The sequence below is a fragment of the Carcharodon carcharias genome, chromosome 4 (genome assembly GCF_017639515.1).
Source record: "Carcharodon carcharias isolate sCarCar2 chromosome 4, sCarCar2.pri, whole genome shotgun sequence".
Classification (NCBI taxonomy): Eukaryota; Metazoa; Chordata; class Chondrichthyes; order Lamniformes; family Lamnidae; genus Carcharodon; species Carcharodon carcharias.
In genome coordinates, this window is record NC_054470.1 from 204,055,567 (window position 1) to 204,075,016 (window position 19,450).

At 45.8% G+C, this 19,450-nt stretch overlaps 1 protein-coding gene across 1 annotated transcript in view; it reads left to right on the plus strand.

Moving 5' to 3' along the window:
• LOC121277116 (excitatory amino acid transporter 1-like) overlaps nucleotides 1-19,450 on the plus strand; it is a 162,349-nt gene that overhangs the window by 87,762 nt on the left and 55,137 nt on the right. The window contains exon 5 of the mRNA XM_041186137.1: nucleotides 12,094-12,389. Within this exon, the coding sequence (XP_041042071.1) occupies nucleotides 12,094-12,389 (296 nt within the window). The remainder of the gene's footprint in view (nucleotides 1-12,093; nucleotides 12,390-19,450) is intronic.

Consider the following 19,450-nt stretch of genomic DNA (forward strand, 5'->3'; position numbering starts at 1 on the left):
TCAGAAGTTATGAGGTTAGTCATGTTTAGTGATGCTTCACATGCCAATCTTCAGATGGATATTCTAGCACAGCAGGGTTCATCATATTCTTAGTGGGAAAGAATAATAAGTGTTGTCCGTTGGCCTGAGAAGCAAAGAAATTTAAAAGGGTAGTTAAAAGCGCTTTGGCTGCTGAAACACTGGCGTTAGTAGAAGCAATAGATAAGGGGTATACTTATCTCATATACTGAAGGAAATCCTATACAAGGGGGAATCTGAGAAAAGTTTGCCCATAGAATGCAATGTGGATAACTGTTCTCTTTGGTTCAATATTCATTTGACAAAGGGTGTCCCTGAAAAATGGTCGAGGATTGACCTTGCTAGCATGAAGGAAATGTTGGAAAGATGAGAGATTTCCAAAATAAAATGGGTGGATACGCGTCACCAATTGTCAGACTGTTTTACGAAGAGAGGTGCTTGCTCCAAAAATGATTAGATGTACCGGAAGAGGAATGCCTTGTGTTATAATGAGGATATGGAAAACTGATATTTTCTTTGGTTGTTTTGTATTTATTTATATGTATTTAAAGAAAGAAGGTGGCATGTGGGATCCATTAATGATTCATTGTAATGTGAAACATAGGAGATGACAAAACACATGTGATTTTGTTCCTTTTTATTTAGTTTAAAAAAATTGTTCTTGAATTTTCAAAAGTTTTTAATTTAAAAAAGAGGGAAATCTGTCAATGTCTTATTCATTACATTGTTAATGTTTAATGGCAATGACATTGTTAAACAGGTGATAGGTATCTGTCCACCTATAAATGGGCATAGCGGCTCGACTGCCTGCCCCTCTTCCGCAGCTATGTTCATGGCCAGGTGTCCTTAGACAGAGAGCACACAGTGTCTGCTGGCACGATTGAGGCCTTCCATGCCTGCTGGGCGCGATGGGGGCTGGGGTGCCTTATTGACTCTGTTAATCGCATTTTAATTTGAGTTTTGTAAGTTTCCTTTAATATTTGTCTTTGTTTTTGCAGTATCCGTTTAATTTGTCCCTGGTTTTGTTCATTTAATTTATTTGGTTTCATCAAAATAGTATAAATGGGGAGAGTGAAGGTGTGTAGCTCAGTAGCACAGCATCTGCACCCTTATCCAAAGGCCTGTGCTTCAAATACAGGTGCCCTTTTGGACAATATCTATGTTTATAAACAATGTTTGTTAACGTTACACCATCTCTGTTATTTATCAAAAGGGTTTAAATGTGGATAGTGGCCTGATGGCTTGCCCCTCTTCCATGGCTATGTTCGTGGCCTGGTGTCCCTGGAGAGGGAGCACACGGTGTCCATTGGCACATTGGAGGCCTTCCATGATCAGTGGGCACCCTGGGGGCTGGGGTGTATCATTACTCCAAGGACAAGGGAAGCAGATAAATGGGAACACCACCACCTGGAAGTTCCCCTCCAAGCCACTCACCATCCTGACTTGGAAATATATCACCTCCCTAACTGCACTGTGGGTGTACCTACACCACATGGACTGCAGTGGTTCAAGAAGGCGGCTCACCACCACCTTCTCAAGGGCAACTAGGGATGGGCAATAAATGCTGGCATAGTCCACATCCCATGAATGAATAAAAAGCCCACATTTCAATTTGAGTTTGTTAAATTTCCTTTGTTAGTTTTGTCTTTAGTTACAGTGTCTCTTTAAGGGGTTATCCCCTTTTATTAGCTCATTTGACATTTTGTTAATTTGTCCCCTTTTTTGTTAATTGGTGTATTTCGAAAGAATATAAATGTGGATAATGGCCTGACAGCCTGTCCCTCTTCTGCAGCTAAGTTCATGGCCAGATGTCCTTGGAGAGGAAGTATGTGGTGTCCACCAGCATGATTGAGGCCTTCCATGACCAGTGGGCACCACGGGGCTGGGGTGCATTGTCAATCCCCAAAATCACATTTTAATGTTACATTTGTAAGTTTCCTTTCAGATTTAGTTTTCAGTTAATGTCCCTTTAATGGACTACCCTTCTTATTTTTTTAATTTGACCCTTTTGCCAATCTGTTAATTTGTGTTTAACTGGTTGCTCAAAAGAGTATAAATGGGGATGGTTGGGCCTTTGAAGGGTTGGAGTAGTGTTGACTGTGAGCTAAGTCTATAAAACTCTCTCCAGCAAAGAAAGCAGCAGTGTCTTAATTTTAACTTCACCTACTAGTGTTGATCCAGTTAAAATCCTTCCATGTGGAAAAAGTCACAGGTCTGGAAGGTACTGTCAAGAGACTTGGTGAGGTACTGCAGTGCAACTTGTAGATAGTGCACACTGCTGCCACACACTATGGAAGAAGTGAATGTTGAAGGTGGTGGATCAGGTGCTGATTAAGCAGGCTGCTTTGTTGTGAATTGTATTGAGCTTCTTGAGTGTTTATTGGAGCCGTATTTATCCAGGCAAAAGAAGTGTCACCTATCACACTCCTGAATTCGAGTCATAGATTTATACAGCACAGTTATACACCATACTTGTGCTTTGTAGATGATGGACAGGCTTTGCAGACACAGGAGGTGAGATACTCATTGTAGAATTCCCAGTCTTTGACCTGCTCTTGTAGCCACAGCATTTATATGGCTAGTCCAGTTCAGTTTATGGTCAATGATAACCCCCAGGGTGTTGACTGTCAGAAGTTTAGCCAGCAATACCCACATCCCATGAATGAATAAAAGAAATTCAACAATGGTAATGCCATTGCATGTTAAGGAGAGATGGTTATATTCTCTCCTTGAAGATGATCATTGCCTGGCACTTGAGTGGCACGAATGTTATTTCTCACTATCAGCCCAAGCCTGAGTGTTGCTGAATGGCCAGGTCTTGCTGCATTTGGACATGGACTGTTTCAGTATCTGAGAAGTCGCGAATAGTGCTGAACATTGTGCAATCATCAGTGATGATTTCTGACCTTATGATGGAAGGAAGGTCATTGATGAGGTAGCTGAAGATGGTTGGATCCCGGACACTACCCTGAGGAACTCCTGCAGTGATGTCCTGGAGCTGAGATGATTGACCTTCAACAACCACAACCATCTTCTTTCGTGCTGGTATGACTCCAACCAGCAGAGAGTTTTCCCCCGACTCCTATTGACTTTAACTTTGCCAGGACTCCTTAACATCAGCATAGAAACATATTATAGAAACATAAGTGACCCAAAGCCAACAAATTCCCAAAACTTGATGGCCTATATCCTAGGGTTCTAGAAGAAATATTTGCAGAAAGAATGGATATGTTGTTTATGATTTTCCAAAATTCCCAGGATTCTAGAACAGTCCCTCTGAGTTGGAAGTTAACAAATGTAACACCGCTATTCAAGAAATGAGGGGGAGAGAAAAGTGGGAACTGCAGGCCTGACATCTGCCATCGGGGAATTGCTGGAATCTATTATTGAAGAGATCTTAACAATGCAGTAGAATATGATCAGACAAAGTGAATAAGTTTTTATGAAAGGGAAATAGCGTTTGACGAATTTATTACTTTTGTGACGATGTAACTAGTGAGGTATGTTCTGAGATGGTCCTTCTACCTTGGACTCTAAGTGTGGGACTTGGTTAGTAGACATACTGTAAACATACTCTGGTATCTGCTTAACACTTGCTTATTAGTATGACATCTAAACAGGTTACAGAGTACGCACGTTGCTCCTGGGCCTGATTCCAACCTCTCTCTCTCTCCCGGGAGAGAGAGAGTCTAGCACATGACTGACTGTCAGTGATACATCATCATTCACGTCATGCATTAGCATAACCCATCTGTTAACCTTTTTTACTATACCTCCCCCTCTACTACCCATCTGGTAATACATCATTATCTGCAGAATAGAACAACACTTTAGCAACATTGCTGGGAGCAGGATGACTGAACTGCAAGGACAACAAAGGACAGAATCGTCCCAGGTTTGCACTGTGATAATGGGCAGATAAAACGACATTTTACCCGTTGGCTGCAATCGTGGCTTTTCACACAGTATTGTCCCAATCCTGCCACATTAATTATTCATTCCCAGAAACACGCTGTTTCGATGGCGGGCAGGCTCTCATTCACCCGTCACGCCATCACCTCACTGCTTCATCACGCCGGGCTCCATATTTAAAATGTAGCTGCGCGTGCAATTCTCAGTGCTTCCAGCCCACAACTGCTGCACAGAATACATGGCCCTAGAAGGCAAGAAGACTGCAGCCCCCAGGTTCAATGACACGTCCCTCAATATAGCCATGGAAGAGGGCTTTTGGACGCAGTGGAGGCCCACTGTGATGTCCTCTACCCCACTCTGGCCGCAGGATGGACATCACCAATCTGGCTCGGGAGGCCGTGGTCAGTGCTAATGCCCTGCAAAAGATGACTGCCACCCAGTGCCGCTACAGGATGAATGGTCTCATCTGTTCCATCAGGGTAACTCTTCTCATCACTCTCAATTCACACACTCTTAAACCCATCACATCCACAGGGATAAGACCATAAGACCATAAGACATAGGAGCAGAAATTAGGCCATTCGGCCCATCGAGTCTCCTCCGCCATTCAATCATGGCTGATAAGTTTCTCAACCCCATTCTCCCGCCTTCTCCCCGTAACCTTTGATCCCCTTACCAATCAAGAACCTATTTATCTTGGTCTTAAATACACTCGGATCTCGCATCTCAAGTGACAACACCACGAACTCTCACACACACCCTCACATCTCCAACAGGCTCATATCCTCTTGAGCTCATGTGCTCTATCCAAGACTCTGCAAACATTCCATGCATTACCATGTGTCCTGCTCACACTCTTTCCATCTGTTTTCATGCAAGAGAAGCCTGCTCACAACAGCAGGAAGAGGTCCCAGACTGTGAGTGGAGTGGCCCAAATTAGGCCTCTCACTCACTTTGAGGAGTGCGCCATTGTGCTGACTGGTGAGAACAATGACTGTGCCCTCAGCGACAGTGAGATTGGCAGTGAACACCCTCTTGAGGATCCTGAACACATCATCCCTCTCTCAACACAATTCTGAGTGCTCTCTCTCCTGCTTTTGACTCTGCTGCCATACACTAATTATCTCTATTTTGATTCACAAGGAGCTCTGCCAAGCGACCAACAGCCTCAGTCAGCCAGTCCCTCAACTCCATCCAGATCCTCACCTCTAGCCAAAAGGCCACCTCCTCCATTAAGGAGCTGGAAATAAGCAGCCTGGAAGGCCTGTCACAGCACTTACCCACACCCTGCACCAGCACAGAGACACGCAACTCAGTGGGACATAGAGCAGGCTCGGGTTCACAATCTGGTGGTCACCGCATGGGATACGTGTCCGCTTCAGGAGGAGCATGTTCAGCCAAGGTCCCTGGCATTTGGAGGGCCGCTGGAGAAGAGGCATCTGTGACATCCGAGTCAGCTGATGAGCCTCTGGATTTGGCCTTCCAACTAATCCTGGAGAGTCAGCAGAAGGTGGGGGAACATCATGCAGAGCTGTTGGAAGCCCTTAACAGAGTGGCACACGAGTCGGAGGAGTGCGTCCGCCTGCTCTCTGATGAAGCGGTGCCCACATGTGCACATATGGAGGTCTCCATGGGGAGGATGACGTACGCCATGGAGACCCTGGTCCAGCAGAACATGGAGATGCACACAGACCCACACTCCATTGTGGACGCCATGGTTGAGTTCCCGCAGCGGCGACATGAGAGGGAAACGGGGCTCTTCGACGTCCCTCCAGGTGCTCCTTTCCCTCAGGGAGTCAGACTGGGGCCCTCAGGCACCCGAAGGAAGGAAGAACGGCAGCTGGACAGGCCTGGGCCATCCACTCAGGAATCTCAGAGGCTGTCCCCTCCCTCCAAGTCCCCTTTGCCTGAGACCCCTCAGCCTCATCCTCCCTCACTGCAGAGGAAACAGCTGGCCAACGAGTGATTCTGGAGGGAGACGTATGTGTGTGGCAGGGCCTTTTGGAGCCTCTTGCAAGCATTCTCCCACACACACAGATCCTTCACTTCAATGTTCTGAGCATTTCGATTGCTGCCTGTTGGGGTTTACTTTCAGTTGTCCATCTCCACCCATCCAATGATCACATTCCCATGCAGCACCTGATCTCGCCCACCACAACTGTCGTTTCACTTTCGATTTGGACAGCATGGTCTGGATTCACTTTTTCGTTAGCTCCCCCGTCTTTTCCCCTCTGCCAGTCATCCATTTCCTTACCCCCCATCACTGTTGACCTTCCTGGCATCACCTTCCACCTCCCTTCCGTGACCTACCAGCGGCAACCCTTTTCCTTTGGGGATGTCCTGGTGAACATGTGTATTCCCTTCCTTCCTGAAAATCTCACCCCCATCCACATTAGCCTTCGCGACCTCCTCCTTCCCACACCCAGGGACCGTGTCTGCCTCCGAGTCCCCAGTAACCATCCTCACCATCCCTTCTACGGCTACAGTTGAACCCTCGCCCTCCCATCCTACCACCTCACTCTGCCCTCGGTCTTTCTCACCATTTCCTCATTCCATGCCCACCCTCAGTTCGCTCCCCAGGAGGCAGTCATGGACTTATCAGAGCTGTCCCATGCACATTCTCCTGGGCATCTTATCTCTCAGCCTACACTCCGCGCCAGCTTAGTCCTTTGCCCTTCCCAACTCCTTCCTCCACCCTTACCCCTTCCTCCCCACGCACCCCCTTCCCTCTCTGCACTCCTCCCCTGCCCACATAGGATTCCCTCCCCTCTCCGCACTCCTCCCCTGACCCCATGGACTCCTTCCCCTCTCCGCAGTCCTTTGTCCTCCCTCCCCCACCTCACAGTCTCCTTCTCCTCTCCGCAGTCCTTCCCCTCCCCAAACTCCCACTGATTCACTTTTCTCTCCGCAGTCCTTTTTCTCCCTCCTTCCCCCCTCCACAGCCCGCAAAATTCCCCCCCCCCGACCCCCCATGGACTCCCACGCCTCTCGCCGCACTCCTCCCCCTCCCCTCCCACCACACCCCTTTCACCTACCTCCCCAGTTACCATCTTCTCCTGTTACCCCTCCTCTCTGCCTGAACTCCCTCCCCCTACCCCGTGACACCTTCATTTCCGCCCCACCAATCTCACACCATCCTGACACCTCTTCTTCTCCCAGTCAATCCTAACCCTTCCTCTCCCACTCCCCCGCTACATTTTCCTCTCCCGAACACAACTGGACCTTCCTCTCCACCCCCTGGACCATCATCCGTTGTGAGCAAACCCTCAACAGTGACTTTCCAACTTCCATGAGCTACTTCCTGGGAGACCATGAGAATCCACCCAGCATGCCATGGACATTCCTCCAGTGTGCCATTGCTGTCAGGCTCCAGCATCTTCTGCTCCTCGGATGTCCATGATGAGCAAGGCCCTGACGGTAAGTCCCACCTTCTGCACGTCACACTTGTCAGGACGTGTTCTGCATCGGTGTGCAATCACGCGGACATGGACGGATGATCCAACGGCAGGGGGGATGGTGAAATGATTCTGGTAGGCTGGCCTTGTAATACATCTGCATATCATTATAATGAGGTTCCTGATGTCTGACGGTGGGGAACGCAGCCCGCCATTGACAGGCTAAGCAGGCGATCACAAACTGGTTTCATGATGTCATGAAACTGATTTTTGGCCTTCTCACCATATTGTCCATTCACACTGCTGAGCACGTCCAATGCCAGCGGGCATGGATGATTCCACACAAAGACTTTTCAATGAAGATTGATCCAAGAAAGAAGTCTAAGGAAAATTGACCGTTGGACCCTCTGGGACTAGAAGAGAAGAACTCAGAACATTCTGAGAAACTTGATGCACCCTCGAAGGACATGGGGAAAGAGCTGTAGCATCCACTGCTGTATCAAAGTCTGGAAAGGCACTGAAGATCTAAGATTTCAATGAACTTAGATGATGAAGGAAAAAAATCAACCAAATTCCTGTAAGACTGTCAGGAAAATATGATTTCCCAATGATATTTCAGGAGGACTGTCTACTCTCTGCAGGCAGTGATAAGACAGGCACACTTCTCTGTGTGAGGTTGTTTCACTATGGGCAATGAGAAGAACTGTGAAGAATATGGAGACAAGACAGTCTCATCTTTAATGAGAAGAATTTCCTGTAGACAATTAACTCAGGGACAAGGAGGCTGTACAGGATTCTGCAGCTTCAGAAATGCTAAAGATTCTGCTGCCACGTTGAACTGCCGCTCTGAACTGCCGCTACATAATTAGATTGGAGAAGTTGGGGCTATTCTCCTTGGAGAAGGGAAAGTTGGGAAGGGTTTTGGTGGAGGTATTCAAAATCATGAGGGGCCTGGACAGAGTAGAGAGGGAAAAATGTTTCCATTGGCAGAAGGATTGAGAACTAGAGGGCACAGATTTAAGAAAATTGGCAACGTGAGGAAAAATATTTTCACCCAATGAGTGGTTAGGATCTGGAATGCACTGCCTGAGAGTATGGGAGAGGCAGGGTCAATTGAGGCATTCACAAGCGAATTGGATCATTGTCTGAAGCAAAAGATTTTGCTGGGCTACAGGGAAAAGGGTAAGGGAGTGGGACTAGGTGAATTGTTCTGCAGAGAGCCAGCATGGATACGATGGGCCAAATAACCTCCTTCTGAATTCTATGATTCCATTCTATAATTGGTGAGGACAAAGTCAATTTGGTTTTTCCTTCCATGTTGGTTCTCACCAGCTGCAGGTCCAGTTTGACAGATGCTTCCTCAGGACTCCTCCAGTTCGGTTGGTAGTGATGCCAGAGAGTGCTGAAGTGCTGTTCTGGCACCACCTCTATCCAGTGACAGCACCCTCGGCTCCCCCAAACCCAAGGAACTTGCTGTCGCTGTCATGGAAATTACAGTTCCTGGCAGGCTACAACCTCTGAGATTTTTTGCCTGCCAGGAACTGGCCGGCCAGGAATTGGCCGGCACGCTCACAGTTTGTCTTCTATCATTCCTTCAGCTAGGGAACAGTCCTGTGTGCATGCGCAGAAGAAAAACCTTAAAGGGCCCAAACCCTGCCAAACAATGCAAAACTACAGGTCAGGTGACTGAGCAGGACACAGCAAGGAGGACAGGAAAAAGGTTCCAGAACTTCCAGAGCTAAATTTAAAGAGAGCTCCAAGTTAAAGAAACAGTTGCAAAAGGAGAAGCAAAGTGGGAAGAGCAAATGCTCCAGGAGCTTCAAGAGTATTCAGACATTACCTGTTCACTATTATGCCAATAAAAGAGCCTGCATAATCAGGAAATTGTGTATTGTCAGGTAGCTGAACTTGCTCCTGGACAATTGTTGAGCACATCCCCCTGTCAAACTTTTGGTGAAGAACAATGTTTTTGTTGTTTACTTCCCCTTTGCGACCCCCCCAACCTCAAAATAACATCATTAATTCAGCTGGTGGACAAAGGCAACATTTGGGTCATGAAATGTGAATGATAGAAACAGTGATGAAGAGGATGACATAGTGAATCCAGTAGAAAAAGTGCCCATAGATGATATTGAGATGTGTGACAAGTTGATAGATGCGCTCAAGCAACGTGCATTTATAAGTGAGCAAGAAACAATGTCAATCTATAAAATAAAAGACAAACTTATGAAACGAAAACCAATGTTGATGAGACATTTGAAGATGGAAGAACTATTTAAGAATGCCTCCCAGCAGAGTATATCAACACTCTGAACCCTCTCCTCCAAGCAGAATCGAAGATGGTGCCTCAGTTGGGACCTTATTACAGGTACCCTGTATTTATTATTCAGTGAAACATTTTACTTTTCTAGCCATTTTATTTACTTTAGACTATTGCTACCCTAGGCTTAGGCTATTGTAATGTAAGCAGGCCTAGTCCCGAAAACCAAAATTATCTGAAATCCGAAATGCGATCAGCCTCGAGGATTTCAAATAATGGATATTTGACTGTAAAATGATGCATAATGAAATTCTAGCTATGCTAAGGACTAATGATTCAAAATACCACATGGTTCAAAATAGAATGCCTACCAGAATTAATATTTTTCACTTAAAGCAACGTTACTGATTTTGGGGGGCTCAAATGATTAATAGGTAAGAAAAGAACGTAATAGTAGATTTAGAAATGATATGGCCAACATATTTTCTTTGAGTTCCTGCACCTCAATTTTGCATTATGCTACTGATCAAGTCACTCTTGATGGACATTGAAGTCTCCTACTGAGGATACATTCTGTTTCTTGCTTTGGGGAGGAGATGGTGTAGTGATATTGTCGCTGGGCTAGCAATCCAGAGTCCCAGGGTAATGTTCTGGGGACCCAGGTTTGAATCCCGCCACGGCAGATGGTGGAATTTGAATTCAATAAAAATTTGGAATTAGAAGTCTAATGATGACCATGAAACCCATCTGGTTCACTATTGTCCTTTAGGGAAGGAAATCTGTCAGCCTTACCTGCTCTGGCCGACATGTGACTCCAGACCCACAGTAATATGGTTGGCTCTTAAACAAGGGCAATTAGGAATGGACAATAAATGCTGGCCTAGCCAGTAACGCCCACATCCAATGAATTTTTAAAAAATACCCGCAGTGCTTCATCCAAGTGGTGTACTGATTCTTTGGCTTAGTGAGGAGGTGATAATCAGCAGGAGGATTCTTTGATTCTGATTACACCATGAGTCATCAGCGGCTCTGGAGTCAATGCTGAGGACTTCCAGGATCACTCTCTCCCAACTGAATACCACAATGGATCTGTTCTGTCTGTTTTTAAAGTTATGAAAGGTTTGATAGAGCAGATATAAAGAGAATGTTGCCACTTGTATGGAAGAGCAAAATTAGATGCCATCAATATGATCGTCACCAAGAAATCAAATTGTGAATTCAGAAGAAATTTCTTTATCTAATAGAGTGCAAAATGTGGAACTCTCTGCCACAGAATGGCTGAAGTGAAGATATGGATTCATTTAAGGGAAAGATAGATAAGTATATGAAGGGAAGGAAATAGAGGGTTATGCTGATAGATATCTGATTTTAAAAGCATATAGTTTTGTGTGGAACTTAGGCATTGCTGGCAAGGCTAGCTGATTCCCAATTGCCCTTGCAGGTGGTGGGTTTTAAATTTATTCTTTCATGAGATGTGGGATGTGACTGGCAAGGCCAGCATTTGTTGCCCATCCCCAATTGCCCTTGAACTGAATGGCTTGCTAGGCCTTTTCAGGGGGCTGTTAGAAATCAACCACATTGCTGTGGGTCTGTAATCACATGTAGGCCAGACCAGGTAAAGGTGGCAGATTTCCTTTCCTAAAGGACATTGGTGACTCAAGTAGGTTTTTACAACAATCACTGATAGTTTCAACATTACTGACACTAGCTTTATATTCCAGATTTATTAATTGAATTTAAATTCCATTCGAACCCACATCTCCAAAGTTATTAGCCTGGGCCTCTGGATTACTAGTCCAGTGACCTTATCATTACACCACCTTCTCCCCACCGAAGGTGAGCTGCCATTTTTGAACTACTGCAGTCTGTGGTGTAGGCACAACCATAATATTGTCAGGTAGATTGTTACCCTATATATAAACCTGCTTGCTTAGATTCCAGTCACTCACTCCCGGGTGTCTGATATTCTATTTATAAACCACTCCGAACCCCTCAGTTAGATTCCAGTCTGTAACTCACGCCTGGGTATCAGCTATTGCTGAAAAGAGAGACATATCGCTGAAGCTTTTCGTCTTGCAGTTATCAGAGCAAACATAAGAACGTCAAGTTCCAAATGATCTCCACAATTCCTACCACAGGAGATAACACAGCCTTTTCTCCTGTAGCAGAAATTCTTGTGATCTTTGACATTCTTGCATTTGTCCTGATGAGTGCAAGACAAAGTTTTGGCAATATTTCTCTGTTCAGCAATAAAACCCCCTGAATTCCCCAATTAGATTCCAGTGTGTAACTCACTTTCAGGAATCTGTTATTCTATAAATAACATTCCAAACCCCTCCCTTCCACCGCCAATAGAACCTGGCCTGTGCTCCTGTAATGTGAAACTGTTATTACATGCTGTACTTCTGAGGGAGGTGTTCATGTGTCTCTTGAGCTTATGATGTTGTTCTTGGGCTTGTGTCTTTGTCCCCCTGAATGACCATTCCATGTTCTTTGCTTAACTTTTAGTTTAAAACCAACTACGGCATAAGAAAGGTTAAGCCAATCATTGCACAGAATGAAACTGTCATCTCCGACTCGGTGATCAACAACTTTTCACAGGCCATGAATCTTCTACTGGAGGTGACAGAAGAGATGGTCCCAATACCAGGCTCTGTCAATGCAGTCAATGCCCTGGGGCTTGTCGTATTCTCCATGAGCTTTGGGCTTGTGATTGGAAAAATGAAAGAAGATGGAGTCATACTCCGTGACTTCTTCAACTGTCTGAATGAAGCAATTATGCAATTGGTGTCTGTGATCATGTGGTATGAAGCTTAAAGTTAAATGTAAATATCAGCTTCGGTTCGAGTTTGGTGCTATTTCTGTGTGTGTGGATTTCTGTGTGGCCTGTGTGTGTGCATGTATATCTCCTATTTATTATTAAATTTTTCATGTATCCTAATAACTTTCATAATCAGACCTCTGCATCTTGCGTTTTCCACGTGCCTGCTGTTCTGCACCCATTACTTCCATTTCTACGTTTCTTCACAATTCTTGTTCTTTATTCCTCCTAGATCTATCTCTCCGATGATTATGCCTCCTTTTGCATCCCCCAACCCCATGTATCCTTACCTCCCAAATCCCTACCCCAACTCTTTGTTACTCTTTGACCTTCCTGTCCTCATGTTGCTGCCTCAGGCTTGGCTCCCTCTTGGATAAGCTTACAGCTTCCCTTTCTGTCTCTCTTGGCATCCTGTGAAGGGTTCATCAAGGCACTCAGCACTGGCTCATTATGAGCAGCAACTCCAATCGCTGCATTCACTATCTCATCAAACATCCCACTCAGGGATATTCCTGTCCAAGTCAACTCTCACTGCTGACCCTGTGGACTCTGCCAGTGGATCAGTTCTCACCACCTCTCTACGCATCTCCCTCCAGAATGCCAATTCACTTGTGAACAAGGCCCTTCATTTTTAATTCCTTCTTGGGATGTGAGCATCATTGGCAAGGCCAGCGTTTATTGCCCATCCTAATTAAGCCTGCTAACTTGTTAGTAGCAGTTTGACACAGCTGAGTGTCTTGCTAGGCCATTTCGGAGGGCAGTTAAGAGTCAACCAAATTGCTGTGGATCTGGAGTTCAAGGAAGTGAGGGTCCTTAAGAGGGTGCAGGAGAGATTTACCAGAATAATTCCAGGGGTGGGGGTTTTAGTTACAAGGTGTGGTTGGAGAATTTGGAGTTGGTCTCCTTGGAGCAAAGGAGATTAAGGGGAGATCTGATAGAGGTGCACAAGATTAAGGGCAGAATTTTTTGGTTGGCATGCGAGCACGTGATCAACGCACTTGAGCGTAAAATAGCACATGATGACGTCGGGCGAGTGTCCCAACATCATTGCGCACTCGCACGATATTTCAGTTGGCGGGCATGCACGAGAGCCAGCAGTATGCCTGCGACAATTAAGAGGCCTATTAAGGCCATTAGCGATATTAATCAACTGTGATTTTTCACTGCCCGTCCAACATTACGGTTGGCGGATGGGCAAATTGGCCAGGCAGCCTTTGTCTTTCTGAGGAAACCTCATCCAAGGACAGAATGAGGTTTCCGATATTAATTTAACAAAATAAAAAAGTTTGCACAGAATTTTCATCTTCCATATGTTCAGGTGACCGTTTCTGATGTGTGGTCATTTTTTCCAGATTTTAAAATCTGTTATTATTGGATTTGAATTCTTCTGCTCCCTGAGGCAGCTCTCTGCCTTTGGGGAACTTTCTGTGAGCACTCCGCCATGCCCGCGCTCGCCCTCCTCCCAGCTCCACCCTGGCAACGCTGAGCATTTCAGCGTGACTTTCGCACTGGCTGGCCGTTAATTGGCCAGCCAGCTTGAAATCGCGGTTGGAAGCCGATCGTGGGCGGCGGCCCATTTCCCGGCTGCTCCCATGTCCTCCAACCGCTTCCACATGCCAAACTCAAAATCCTGCCCTTTGACAGGTTTGGATAAGGTAAACAAAGTAAAGCTGTTCCATTTGGCCGATGGTACAAGGACGGGGACACAAGGTTTTGGACAAGAAATGGAGGGGAGAATGTAAGGGAGAACTTTTTATGCAGCGAGAGGTAGTGGTCTGGAACTCACTGCCTATGAGGATGATGGAAGCAAAGATGATCAATGAATTCAAAAGAAAATTGGATGAACATTCGGAGGAAACAGATTTGCAGGGTTATGGGCATGGGACTGATTGGATTGCTCTACAGAGAGTGGCATGGACTCAATGGGCTGAATGAACACCTGTGCCTTAATAACTATGATATGTAAGCTAGGCTGGCAGATTTCCTTCTGGTGACATTAAAAAACCAACTGGGTATTTTAATATTCACTCATGGGATATGAGCTTCGCTGACTAGACCAGCATTTATTTTGCATCCCTAGTTGTCCATGAGAAGGTGGTGGTGAGCTGCCTTCTTGAACCGCTACAGTCCATGTGATGTAGGAGCACCCACAGTGCTGTTAGGAAGGGAGTTCCAGGATTTTGACCCAGTGACAGTGAAGGAACGGCGATATATTTCCAAGTCAGGATGGTGAGGGACTTGGAGGGGAACTTCCAGGTAGTGATGTTCCAATCTATCTGCTGCCCTTGTACTTCAAGATGGTAGTGGTCGTGGGTTTGGAAGGTGCTGTCTAAAGAGCCTTGATGAGTTGCTGCAGTGCATCTTGTAGATGGTACATGCTGCTGCTACTGTGCGTCGGTGGTGGAGGGAGTGAATGTTTGTGGAAGGGGTGCCAATCAAGCGGGCTGCTTGTCCTGGATGGTGTCGAGCTTCTTGAATGTTGTTGGAGCTGTACTCATCCAGGCAAGTGGAGAGTATACCATCACATTCCTGACTTGTGCCTTGTAATTGGTGGACAGGCTTTGGGGAGTCAGGAGGGGAGTTACTTGCCACAGGGTTCCTAGCCACTAACCTGCTTTTGTAGCCACAGTATTTATATGGCTAGTCCAGTTCAGTTTCTGGTCAATGGTAGCCACCATGATATTGATAATGGGAGACACGACGATGGTAATGCCATTGAATGTCAAGGGGCAATGGTTAGATACTCTCTTGAAGATGGTCATTGTCTGTCACTTGTGTGACACAAATGTTACTTGCCACTTGTCAGCCCAAGCCTGGATATTGTCCAGGTCTAGCTGCCTTTGGACATGGACTGCTTCAGTATCTGAGGAGTTGTGAATGGTGCTGAACATTGTGCAATCATCAGTGAACTTCCCTACTTCTGACCTTATGATGGAAGGAACGTCTTTGATGAAGCAGCTGAAGATGGTTGAGCCGAGGACATTATCCTGAAGAACTCCTGGAGCAGAATTTTCTGCCTGTCGGGTGGGCGAGCCTGACTCAATCTCCGGCGGGCGGGGAGCCAATCCCCACTGGAGAAGCGGGCCCCACTGCTATTTTAAGTAGGGAGGCCAATTAAGCCCCGCCCTGGCGGGAAGTGCTATGCACTTCCTTTGCGGGTGGGAGGGGATTCCCCAGATGCGAGAGTGCGCTCTTTCGCGCATGCACTCGAAAGAGCGTGCAGCTCCCTGAGGCTAAGTGCTGCCTCAGGGAGATAGCTGACAGCTGTATAAACTTTAAAAATAGAAAAATAAATAAATTCTTAACATGTCCCCCTCATGTAACAATGTCACACGAGGTGGGACATGTTAATAAATTTCACTGAAGCTTTAATAAACTTTTTTAAACCCTACATGAAACCTCATTCTGCTGATGGATGAGGTTTCATGTTTTTCAGAAGCCTGCTGGGGCCCCTGGCCTGCCCACCAACCTTAAGGTTGGACAGGCATGTCCTTTAATTGTTTTAATTAGCCTGTCATAGCCTCAATTGGCCATTGACAGGTCGGCGGGCGGACAACTGATTTCACTGTGCCCCCACTTTCCTGAAAATTTAAATGGGGCGGGATGACATTGGGGGGCATCCCGTATCATTTTTGCGTCGGCCAGCGGGCCCCACCCCCTGCTCGCCAACAGCAAAATTCAGCCCCTGGAGCTGAGATGATTGACCTCCAACAACCACAACCATCGTCCTTTGTGCTAGGTATAACTCCAATCAGACAGTTTCCCCCCTGATTCCCATTGACTCCAGTTTTGTTAGGGCTCCTTGGTAGAAACATTGAAACATATAAAATAGGAGTAGGAGTAGGTCATTCGGCTCTTCGTGCCTGCTCCGACATTCAGTATGATCATGGCTGATCCTCTATCTCAACACCATACTCCCGCGTTCTCCCAAACCCTTTGATGCCTTTACAGTCTAGAAATCTATCTATTTCCTTCTTAAATATATTCAGTGACTTGGCCTTCACAGCCTTCTGTGGTATAAAATTCCACAGGTTCACCACCGTCTGAAGATGTTTCTCCTCATCTCAGTTCCAAATGGTCTACCCTGTACCCTGAAACTGTGACCACTTTTCTAGATCCCCCAGTCAGAGGAAACATCATCCCTGCATCCAGTCTGTCCATCCCTGTCAGACTTTTATATGTTTCAATGAGGTCTCCTTTCATTCTTCTAAACTCCAGTGAACACAGGCCGAGTCAGCCCAATCTCTCCTCATACGACAATCCTGCCATCCCAGGAATCAGTCTGGTGAACCTTTGCTGCACACCCTCTATGACAAGTATATCCTTCCTTAGGTAAAGAGACAAAAACTGCACAGAATACTCCAGCTGTGGTCTCACCAAGTTCTTGTACAGTTGCATTAAGACATCCTTGATGTTGTACTCAAGTCCTCTCACAATGAAGGCCAACATACCATTTGACTTCTTAACTGCTTGCTGGACCTGCATGCTTGCTTTCAGTGATTGGTGTACAAGGACACCCAGGTCCCTTTGCACATCAACATTTCCTAATCTATCACCATTTAGATAATACACTGCCATTTTGTTTTTCCTACCAAAGTGGATAACTTCACACATATCCACATTATACAGCATCTGCCATGTATTTGTCCACTCACTCAACCTGTCTAAATCACCTTGAAGCCTCTTAATAACCTCCTCAACAGCGGACAAAAAAGGTACTCATTGAAGTCGCTGCCCTGAAAGACTCTTTCAAGAATCAATACATGGCCTTTGAAAAACATAAGGAGTTGAAAAAGATGTTGAATGCTACATCTATAAAAAGCTGTGTTAGAACAATCAGTAGCGATAAAGCAATGCACTGAAGCACAGAGTGAATTTGGAAGAGGTCAACAAGAAAATAAACAGTTGAAAGACAGCTAATTGTCCTTCAAGATCAAATGCAAAAGGAGTACATAATCCTACAGCAGCATGAAGAAATGAAGACTGCCTTGAACAGCAGGATGGAAGAACAAAGTCGGATTCTGTTGAATGACTCAGAACTCAATACGAAGCAATTGAGCTTTGCAAAGAAAAGGAAAACCTGTTGAAAGACCTTCAGACGCTACAAGGACCTCTATAAAATTACAAAGAAGCAAAACAAATTTAGTGTCACTCTGAACAAACTGAAGAAACAGTTGGCAGAGAAGACTCAGTAATGTTCAATAGTCCAGAAAGAAGCCAAGAGGAAAAAGAAAGATAAAAGCAAGATAATGCGGATGCTGGAAATCTGAAACAAAAACAAAAATAGCTGGAAAAACTCAGCACATCTGACAACATCTGTGGAGAGGAAGACAGAGTTAACATTCTGAATGACTCTTCATCACAGCTGAAGAGAAATAGAAATGAGGAGAAATATAAGCTGTATAAGGGGGGTGGGACAGGTGGAGCTGGATAGAGGGTCAGGGATGGGTGGAGGCAAAGGAAAGATTACCAAAGATGTCATAGACAAAAGGACAAAGGGGTGTTGGTGGTGATATAGGCCAAAGGATGTGCTAATGGTGACATTAAGGGTAGAAAGCAGGATGAGCAAGTGACAGATAGCCCTCATGGGGGTGAGGTGGGGGGAAGGGATCAAAATAGGCTAAAAGGTGGAGATAAAAACAATGGATGGAAATAAATTTTAAAATAATAATGGAAATAGGAGGGAAAAGAAAAATATTTTTAAAAAAATATAATAATTATGAGAAAAAAGGGGAACAGAAAGGGGGTGGGGATGGAGGAGAGAGTTAATGATCTGAAATTGTTGAACTCAATGTTAAGTCCGGAAGGCTGTAAAGTGCCTAATCAGAAGATGAGGTGCTGTTCCTCCAGTTTGCGTTGAGCTTCACTGGAACATTGCAGCAGGCCAAGGACGGACATGTGGGTGTGAGACAAGGGTAGAGTGTTGAAAGGTCAAGTGACAGGGAGGTCTGGGTCATGCTTGCAGACAGACCGAAGGTGTTCCACAAAGCGGTCACCCAGTCTGCGTTTGGTCTCTCCAATGTAGAGGAGACCATTGGGAGCAGCGAATGCAGTGGACTAAATTGAAGGAAGTGCAAGTGAAATGCTGCTTCACTTGAAAGAAGTGTTTAGGCCCTTGGATGGTGAAGAGGGGGGAAGTAAAGGGGCAGGTGTTGCACCTTCTGCAGTTGCATGGGAAGGTGCCGTGGGAGGGCGTTGAGGTGTAGGAGGTGATGGAGGAGTGGACCAGGGTGTCCCGGAGGGTACGGTCCCTATGGAATGCTGCCAGGGTGGGTGAAGGGAAGATGTGTTTGGTGGTGGCATCATGCTGGAGTTGGTAGAAATGGCGTAGGATGATCCTTTGAATGCAGAGGCTGTTGGGGTGATAAGTGAGGACAAGGGGGACCCTATCATGGTTCTGGGAGGAAGAGGAAGGTGTGAGGGCGGATGCGTGGGAGATGGGCCGGACACGGCTGAGGGCCCAGTCAGCCACTGTGGGTGGAAAACCTCAGTTAAGGAAGAAGGAAGACATGTCAGAGGAACTATTTTGGAAAGTGGCATCATCGGAACAGATGCGACGGAGGCGAAGGAACTGAGAGAATGGGATGGAGACCGAAGAGCTAAAGAACCAGCTGAATGGAAAAGAGGAGGCATTGAAAGGAAAAGCTATGGAGATTTCCAAGCTGCAAATGGATACTGAAGCCATGAGTAGCACGACTGATGAGGTCTTAACTTATTTCAGTTCTGCAGAGACAGACCTGGCCAACAGTGAAACCAAAATGAAGGACTAGGACAAAGCTCTGCTGCAGGTACAGAAACAAAAGGCAGAAATAAGATCGGCAAATGTAAATCTTACGCTGAAAATCAAGAACCCAGAATGTCAAGAAAAAGTTGAACAGTTACAAGAGAAAGTAGAAATTCTCTCAAAGGAATGTGAAGAGCCTCAGAAACAACTGACAGAAGTAAAATTAAAGATGAGCTTGAAAGATAGAACACAGGAATTAGGCTCTGCTAAGGGAAAAACTGTTCGGTATACAGAACCAACTTTCAGGTACGGAAGATGAA